The sequence below is a fragment of the Sprattus sprattus genome (genome assembly GCF_963457725.1).
Source record: "Sprattus sprattus genome assembly, chromosome: 1".
Taxonomy (NCBI): Eukaryota; Metazoa; Chordata; class Actinopteri; order Clupeiformes; family Clupeidae; genus Sprattus; species Sprattus sprattus.
This window is the reverse complement of record NC_137920.1, coordinates 73,416,108-73,426,107: the sequence shown is the minus strand read 5'-3', so window position 1 is coordinate 73,426,107 and position 10,000 is coordinate 73,416,108. Positions and strand designations below refer to the sequence as shown.

General features: G+C 44.3%; 1 protein-coding gene across 1 annotated transcript in view; it reads right to left on the bottom strand.

Moving 5' to 3' along the window:
- The window catches only part of uvrag (UV radiation resistance associated gene), a gene marked incomplete at its 3' end in the record, with an annotated part of 72,374 nt that overhangs the window by 31,460 nt on the left and 30,914 nt on the right, over positions 1 to 10,000 (bottom strand). The window contains exons 8-9 of the mRNA XM_080846685.1: positions 8,525 to 8,654; positions 813 to 897 (exon numbers count right to left, since the gene is read on the bottom strand). Coding sequence (XP_080702811.1) covers positions 813 to 897; positions 8,525 to 8,654 — 215 coding nt within the window. The remainder of the gene's footprint in view (positions 1 to 812; positions 898 to 8,524; positions 8,655 to 10,000) is intronic.

Sequence of the window (10,000 nt, the reverse complement as noted above, 5' to 3'; positions counted from 1 at the left end):
ACACTGGGCCAATAGGATCCAGTCCTCACCACACTGGGCCAATAGGATCCAGTCCTCATCACACTGGACCAATAGGATCCAGTCCTCACCACACTGGGCCAATAGGATCCAGTCCTCACCACACTGGGCCACAGGTAGGCTTGTCGTCTGCGGGGCCACAGGTAGGCTCCAGGTAAACAAGCAGTGTGTCCAGGTAAACAAGAGGCTGGCATGCGCACCAAGGGAGACATGCTTTGACACAATCTGCTGACCTGTACCCCATCCATCCCCGACACCCACCCCCACCCCCTGAAACAGTCCCCACACAGGGCAGAATCACACCCTGACCCCCACCCCCTGAAACAGTCCCCACACAGGGCAGAATCACACCCTGACCCCCACCCCCTGAAACAGTCCCCACACAGGGCAGAATCACACCCTGACCCCCACCCCCTGAAACAGTCCCCCACACAGGGCAGAATCACACCCTGACCCCCACCCCCTGAAACAGTCCCCCACACAGGGCAGAATCACACCCTGACCCCCACCCCCCGAAACAGTCCCCACACAGGGCAGAATCACACAAACAGACAGAGGAAGAGCCAGAGGAAGAGCCAACATCCCCCTCCCCATAAGGCCACAGAACAGTCTGCCCAAACATTCAAAACCATCCCCTGCTTTGGTGGGACATGCCATTCTTGCGGGCAGCCCCAGTGTAAATCCCCAGCAGATGTGAGGAGTGAGAGAATAAGCATGGAAATTCAAAAAAAGAGGAGAACAGAAAGAAAGGGGGAGGAAGAGGATGAGTAATTAAGGGGTTTGTCTGCACCTACCTTTTTGCCGTGCATTCTCTCTGCTGTTCGGTTATAGACTCTCTCTCCTTGTCTAGTGTCTGGTGCTTTATGGAAAACGCTTCCTCTGAAGAAAGAGAGAGAGAGAGAGAGAGAGAGAGAGAGAAAGAAAGGAAGAAAGAAAGAGAGAGAAAGAAAGGAAGAAAGAAAGAGAGAGGAAGAAAGAAAGAAAGAGAGAGAGAAAGAGAGGAAGAAAGGGAGATAAAAAGAATGAAAGAAAGAAAGAGAGAGAAAGAAAGGGAGAGAGAAAGAGATAGAGAGAAAGAGAGAAAGAAATAAAAGAGAAAGAGAGGGAGAGAGAAAGAGAGAAAGAAAGAGACAGTGAACACAAAACAAACAGGACAGGTATTCGTGTGGTGTTATAAATTCACAGGTGGTTCAGCATCAGGCCTGTGTTGTATAGCCTCTAATTAAACCTTGCCAACATCAAATAGTTACCTTCAACAACAACAAAAAAAAATCCTCTTCAGATAACAGGCACAAAGGCTGAATGCCAAACGCTCAAAGGACATTTACGCCATTCCTTCACAGCCAAAATTGTAAGTATAACTGACATAAATATAAACAACTCTAAACTATATAAACTACATAATATGAAAGAACTTCCTCAACCGATGAGGCATAACATGGGAATCTGTGGGAGAATAAAAGGCAGAATCGGCTATAGCTTGTAGAATCACAACTGTAATGCTGCTCGGTCTTAGAAAAATCTCTTCCTAACTGCTTCTCACTCATTCAGTCCTTCCTCAGACACACAAACAGACACACACAGACACACAGACACACACACACAGAGACAGACACACACAGACACACACACACACAGAGACAGACACACACAGACACACACACACAGAGACAGACACACACAGACACACAGACACACAGACAGACACACACACACACACACCTGGTTGAAATGTCCTACAATAAACGCAACCTTTCAAAGCTGCTCCTCTGTGACATGACTGTGGTATGGGGGAGGGAGAAATAGGCTAGGCTAGTCGTGGGTACACAGACACACCGCAATCACCTCGGCCATCAGAATACACAACCTGCACAGATTAGTTGTCTTTGGAGACGGGGGAGACACGCGCTCTTCAAAGAAGAGAATCCCCTGCTAGCCTGCATAGAACATTCAGCACCCTCACCCCCACATGCTATCAAAGAACAGGTCAAAATCGCATAACATCATCAGCTGTGTGGGTGTGTGTGTGTGTTTGTGAATGTATGACGTGTGTGTGTTTCTGTGTGTGTGTGTGTGTTTCTGTGTGTGTGTGTGTGTGAGTGTGTGAGAATGACAAAAAGAGTAAGAGAGAACGAGAGTCTGAGGTAGTGAAGGTGTCTGTGTATATGAGAGAGAGTGAGTGAGAAAGAGAGAGAGGAAGAGAAAGCGTGTAAGTGTGTGTGTGTGTGTTTGTATGTATGTATATACTGTAGTGTATATATATATGGGCCATTCTACCGAATTGGTGCAAAGTCAGGTCGGAAATATTTTGATTTTTTTTATGGTTTATTCCCAAAACTTTGTCCTTATGTATATTGTACCATATCTAAAGTACACATATCTAGTAAAAGAACAGTCAAATTTTATATTGTATTTTCAGAATGTTTTGGAATGTTTTTCCTCTTCCAAAATTTGTCACTACCGAAACATCACATTTACTATAGTAAAAAAAGTATTATTATTGACCTGTTCAGATTGTGTTTCCTTCCCTTCTCTGAAGAGTATTTTTACAAATATTTCTTGAAGGTTTTCACAATGAAATCCATAAAAATGAAATTTTTACCAAATTTTCAAGTTCAATTTATACAATTCATCAAAATCTAAGTGCAATATTTCTTTGTAAAATGCAAAATACTGATCATTTTGATTCCAGAGTTGTTGATTGATGAAATTGAACATATATTAATCCAATCAGTATCATAACATTTTAGTTGATTACTCAATATACTTAATTTTTTACAAAACATCCAGTGTTTTGGTAGTGCTGCACTGTTTCGGTAGTGACTGCACTGTTTCGGTAGTGACGGATGGATGTTCATTTCTCTCCCAAAATCTTCCAAAAGGTGCTGTGGGCCGCCCTTTAGTCCACACAACACATTTATTTAAAAATGATGGGATTAAACTACTTACCATTTCATTTTGTCACTACCGAAATCATCTGGTCACTACCATATGTTTCGGTAGTGACTGTTTCGGTAGTGACAATTCTAGCTAACTAAAAGCATAAATAAAGAATTCTAGCAAGCACACGGCTTGCAAACACATCTTTGAAGAGGTGATCACACATACAAACATAAGATTTTCCATGAAACCCCAAAAGGTTTACTTAATTGAAGAAAACATGCGTTTCGGTAGTGACAATTCTTAAGGTTACACGTCGATTTTCAGACTTTGGAACACATTTATATAAAAACTATGGTATTTAGCTACTTACCATTCAACCATGAGGGACAGAGATGCAGTGTCACTGCATGGTCAAAAATGCAGAGTCGTGGCTAAAACACAGGCTCAGCCAATGGACTAAAACTCTTGTGTTTCGGTAGTGACATGAAAACTAGGGACATGATTTTTTGAGTATAGTAAATTGATTTCAAAATTAAACCCACAATAAATCTAAATATTCCAAGTTATCTTTCAACCCAATCCTAAAGATCTTTGAAATTAAATCATTGAAAAAAATCAAAAAAAATTGAAAAGTGTTATTTAAAGGCATTGAAATTTAGATGTCAGGGTTGGGGACAGCTACTTCCCAATAGAAAGTACCCTATAAATGATGATTTTGTATATATTTAGCTTATCACTATCTCATGTAATGCATTGGGTTTATATAGACCATAACATTTTCTAATTAAATATCTATGCCTTAATACCTAATTGTTTTGTAAACAGTTTTTATTGTTGAGGGACTGCATATTACACGAATTCGGTAGAATGGCCCATATATATATATATATTTTTTTATCTTTGTGTGTTTGTGTATAAGAGACTGTGTAAAGACTGTCTGCATGCGTGTGTGTGGCAGTAGGTGCTTGCTCAACATTGTTTTGACACGTCACGGTTTGTTAACGTCGTTACTGCACTCCTTGCCTGTGTCCCAGAGTTCCCCTCCTACAGCCATAATACTACTAATAATAATAATAATGTGTGTGTGTGTGTGTGTGTGTGTGTGTGTGTGTGTGTGTGTCTGTCTGTGTAATAATAATAATAACCTCCTCCTGAGTGCTTTCCCAGAGTAGGGCCATACCACACTGCAGCTCACCACTGTAGCGCAGATATGGCCCCGGATATGGCGCAGATATGGCCCCGGCATGGCGCAGATATGGCCCCGGCATGGCACAGATCTGGCCCGGGTATGGCGCAGATATGGCCCAGGTATGGCGCAGATCTGGCCCCGGGTACGGCGCAGGGCTGGTAGCTAAGCGCCACTTCAGAGCCAGAGCTGCGCTCCAGACTACGCTGCTGTCTGGGATGTTATGGGACCACATAAAAAGCGAGGGGGAAAAAAAAGAAGTGACACACGATTTTTTTTCCTACTTCACCTTCAGCCAAAGAAGCAGGAGGAGAGCCAGAGAGACTTGGGAGTGAGAGGAGGAGGAACGAGCGGAAGCAAATTAAATAGAGGACAAATGTGAAGGTCTGTTGTGTGTGTGTGTGTGTGTGTGTGTGTGTGTATATATCTGTTGTGTGTGTGTGTGTGTGTTTGCAAAAGCAGACTAGTAATGTCTCAGCACCACCCACCCTCAAAACCTATCTATGTATGTGGCGATAAATCTGTGTGAGTGTATATGGATTATGTATTTGTGGGAATGTATAAATGGTGTGTGTGTGTGTGTGTGTGTGTGTGTGTGTGTGTGTGTGTCTCTACTCATAAAGAGCGTGGCGTGGGTGGGAGGGTGTGTGGTGCCGAGACATCACTAGTCTGCTCCCTCATAAATCGCACACACACCACTCTCCTCCCGTCTGCTATTCCTTTCACGGCCCTGTGAGGTCCGTCCTTCCTGAGACGGAGATAAAGGGGAAGCGTGTGGTGTGTGTGCGTGTGTGTGTGTGTGTGTGTGTGTGTGTGTGTGTGTGTGAGACGGAGATAAAGGGGAAGCGTGTGGTGTGTGTGTGTGTGTGTGTGTGTGTGTGTGTGTGTGTGTGTGTGTGTGAGACGGAGATAAAGGGGAAGCCCACTCGCCACTCAGACTTGTTTCCGCCGGCGCCCCCGAGAGAAAGGCAAGAGACGAGTTAAAAAACGGATACGAGCGAGAGGAGGCGGAAGTAGTCATGTCAGACGGACGTCCCTCATCACAGTGTCTCCAGGACTTCCACTCAGTAGTACTTAGTGTGCTTCACTGTGTGCTTCACTGTGTGCTTCACTGTGTGCTTCACTACCCTGGATGGGTAAAATGCAGAGATAGATTTCAGAGTGTGTATGTGTGAATGAAGACTGGCTGGGGTTGTGTGCATAGCAAGTGTACCATTAGAGATGGTAATTACAGTTTTTTTCTCTGCCATAAACATAGTCACTAGTCACTAGGGCACATTTCCATTTCAAGTAGGTTCAGCTCTATTCCAGGCACTGGTGTGAGATGATCCATCTCCATGGGTGCATCGAGGTAGAAAGGTAAACCAGGGCATTTAAAAATCCCCCAAATTATGATTTTTCAATACCAATCAAAAATACAGACGCTCTTATGTCTATCATCACTCGCACGCAGGACTAGTATTTAATATAATTTACATCGATCTTGCCCACGTTCTTGTGTGTTTATATGCACGTTACTGTAAGTAGATCCGTTGTGTGTTCTGCGACAATAGGGAAGAGGAGAAGTGGGGTGATCATCTTTTGACGCTAACTCTTTAACATGGAGTTGTATTCTACCTGACTGAATATAAATACCATTCATAGTCTACAAACAGGGAGGCCTTATTCGGAGCGCCAGCTGAGAGGGGGTCGCCACGCCGAAATAAACTCTGAAATAAACTACGTCCTCCGGCCCCCTTTTCAACTTTGGCGCGCTCATTTAGATTCGATCACTGGTGGCGCCGTTGACGCTCAGAAGATTCCGGAGTTTACAGTGCACAATGACTTAACACAATTTCGCTCAAACAAAGTAATTTCTGCTCTACAGGTCTTTCTAGCTGATCAATTAAATATGATGATATGGAATCATGTAAATATTGCCACATATAAATTTATCTTGAGATGACTTCTTCTATGATTTTATTCAACTGCCAGTCTGCCACCACCAGCCCACTGATGTGTCGTATCTGCCCCGCCTACAGCAGGGTATGCTGAATCTACGGAGGAAGGGCTCGAATTATTTCATCGCGGAGTGATTTATTATTAGCTGTGAAAAGTCCCAAACTGTTGGTATGTTGACAGATAATCCAACTCATGGAACGTCTCTCGTCCAATCAGAAACAGCTAAATAACGCTATAGAACCCAATTGTTTTATAATTATCTTTGAATTCTATGGGGGATTATGGGTAAGTATTTCAACCCAGCAAGCCTTGTCTTAGTTGGCTTATTGATATATTTGTAGATAAGACACACAGAATTGTAGGCTAGACAATGTCATACATGCTACAATGACTTCCACCAGCAACTTTTTTACCCAAATACCGCCGTGTACCGTACCCCGGTGAAACGTCAGGAAGGTATGAGAAGATAAGATACCGCCCGGCCCAAGCCTACCAGCCAGGCTTGAGCAGCGGTATGTGACAGCGAGCTGAATTTATGAGGATGACTATGAGGTTTTTTATACAGCTCATTTCCAGCCAATGCTAGAGGGCTGAAAGGGGGGGACACAGGGGAAGATGGAGAGGAGGGAGGGGGGGGGGGGGGGGGGTTGGGGGAATGACTAACACAACATCTGCTAAACCAGTTGTCCAAAGACGTGCTCATGGCCAAAGCAGCACCATGTGTCTTATGACACTGATGCCGACCTCCAAACAGATTTTTTTTTTTTTTTTTTTTCAATATTAGTTTTTGGCTTTTTTATGCCTTTATTGGAGAGGTAAGTGAAGAGTGGGACAGGAAATGAGAGGGCGAAGAAGTGGGGAGTGGACTGGAGAAATGACATCGGGCCGGATTCAAACCCGTGTCCTCCATTGGCATCAAGCCCGAATGTGGTCGAGGCTACTGTGTGAGCTACAGTGCCCCCCCAAACAGATCATTTTGTTCATTTGATAAGCAGCCGTTACTTTGGTCTTGGACTGTGTGTGTGTTCATTGACTGCAGATGATACAGTGAACCGGTGGCATGTAGTCCTCAGCCCCACGTCATCAAGGGGGGTTAGCCACAAGCATAATGGCACAGGAAGAGGTCTGCTCTTCTTAAATAAGAGATATGGTCACTATTATTTATATATTTTTTTCCCATCTTCAGCTGATCAAAAGGCAAAGGACTCTGTGTCAAAGACGTCTTTTAACGATTCTTTCACTGTTACCATTTACTCCGGTCACCGACTGAATATGAGCCTATATAGTGAACAGATATGACTCGGAGTGGGGGAGGACAGTGGTCCAGGAGGTAGAGAAGTCGTTTAGTAATCAGAAGGTTGCTAGTTCGATTCCCTGTCGAAGTGTCCTTGAGCAAGACACTGAACCCCCTAATTGCTCCTGATGTGCAGTGTGCCATCAGTGAAAATGCGTATACATCCTTGTTAGTCGCTTTGGATAAAAGCGTCTGCTAAATGAATAAATGTAAATGTAAATGGAGTCAATGACAATGACCCCCTGACTATCCAGTCACATATGCTATCAGCCACAGCAGGTAGACATCCTCTCTTCTCCCACCTCATTTTCTTCATAGGTGTCGTGGTCTGAAGCTTTTGGTCTGGAGCGAAGACAGCCGAGTGGAGTTCCTCTGGGAACTATTTGTCCGGTTAAGCTTCAAAGTAGGCCCTGTCCGTTGCTTGCTTGTAAGTGATGGGAGCTGAGGATTAGCAACACAATGCATGGCGGAGACTCCGCCCTGCCTGTTCAATCTTTAACCACCTGCCTTTTTTATTTCTCCTCTCCTCTCCTCTCTTTTGAAAGCAGGAACAAAACAGCGAGGGAGCGTGGCCTCCCTAGTCAAACACGGAGCCCTTATCAATCACACGGGATTCCTGACAAAGCCCTGAGCGACCCACCGCTCACACTAAACAAAAAAAAGGAGGATTGAAACAAACAAAACAAAAAAAAACTCAATCAATCCTCAAGAGACTGAGTGACTTTGTGGGAAACCTAGAGCTCAGTGTAGGATTTGGAGAAATCGATTGTTTGAATCTTAGATTGACTTTAAACTTCCAAACCTGCAACAGACAGTCCTCTTGAAATAAATAAAAAAAAAAAACATTCAGTGTCCTCTAAACATCTACATGATTGTTCCAACTACATTGAAGCATTTAGGCTGGATATCTACTGTATATCTGTATAATTGCTGTCAGCAGCCCTTTTGTATACGTTTTGGACCATATAAGTCCATTTTGAGTAGGTTTACTTCATGAGGCTAAACAGTACTGATAAACAGTACTGATAAACACCAGAACAGTATGTGTACTACTTGTATGGGCTTGCATTAGTGTTTAGCTGTTCAGTGTTCAGCTCTATTATCAATCAATCATTCATTCATTCATTCATTGACTCATGGATTCAATAGCTCATTGATTGATTGATTGATTGATTAATTAATTATGTTTCTGTGCACGTTACCTTTCTTTTGTAGTTGTGTCTTCTCCTTGAGTTGCGTGTCCATCTCTTTGGCCAGCGCTTTCCTCTGCCTCTCCAGCTCACTGCGTAGGACGCTGATGCGCAGGTGCCTACACTCACGCTCTTTCTTCTGCTGGGACACAGGAGAGAGACGGAGAGAACTAGTGAGTATGAGAGTGAGAGAGAGAGAGACACACACACACACACACACACACACAGGCACACGCACACAGAGAGACGCTACACTGACACTCTTTCTTCTGCTGGGACAAAGAGAGAACGAAAGAGAACAAATTCGTAAGACAGTAAGAGAGAGAGAGAGAGACAAACACACACACACACACTACACTCACACTCTGTCTTCTGCTGGGACAGAGAGAGAACGGAAGAGAAAGACTTAATGAGGGAGTGAGAGAGAGGCAGAGATGGGCAGAGAGAGAGATAGAGAAACAGGCTGAGAGAGAGAAAAAGACAGACAGAAACAGAGAGACATGCAATAAGACACAGAAACAGGCAGAGAGAGAGAGAGACAGGCAGAGAGAGAGAGATATATACTGTAGAGAGAGAGAGAGAGAGAGAGCGTTGGTTCAACATTAACTACATTCTAAAATAAAAACCAATAAGGCAACACGTGCTCTTCCCCGAAAAAGCTTGTGCTTTTCATTACCCACAGTGCTTTGCTCCTGCTGGCTCGTCCAACCCCAGCGCTGCATGTGTTGCCACCGCACAGTCAAATCAGCACATGAATAATTCACTCCACGCTTCCCAAATCTTAGCGCTGGCCGCTCCAGAAAGAGCAAGCCAGACGGGCTCCAAATACCCCCGAGCCATTCGAGGAATCAAGTAATCAATAAACGCCCTTGAAAAGAGCAAGAGGTGTCTGTAATCAATAAGGGCCCTTGGAAAGAGCAAGAGGTGTCTGTAATCAATAAGGGCCCTCGGAAAGAACAGGAGGACTTTCAGAAAAGTTGGCAAACCTTTGATCCCTCATCTTGATAGAGACTCCAATTGACACCCAAGTAAAAATGCACTCCTAGGGAGGGATGGGTGGGTTATGGTAAGAGAAGGGAGGGGGGGGGGTTGTGGTGGGAGGGTGTCTGTATTGGGTGTTTTTTATTACATTTTTGGTATGGTGACTGAGGCTTGTTTACATTTGTCTTCTCTGTTGTTTTTGTTTGTGAATGAAAAAGGAAACATGTTGCAGTCAATTGCTAATTTCACTGCTGAATGATGAGGTGTTTCCGAATAAACATATTTGAAAATATAACAAAAAAAGAACAGGAGGCCTCGGGGGCAGCAGACGAGGGCAAGGCCGACAGGGCTCTGTCAGCGGACTGGCGGCATGAGAACCACCCGGGTTTAGTGGTCTACTGGTAGCCACGCCACACAGGGGGTGGGTGGGTGGGAGAGAAACGAAACATGCGGGCAGAGAAGTGAATGTCATTATGGCAGCGAGAGGGAGAGGTGGAGAGAGAGAGA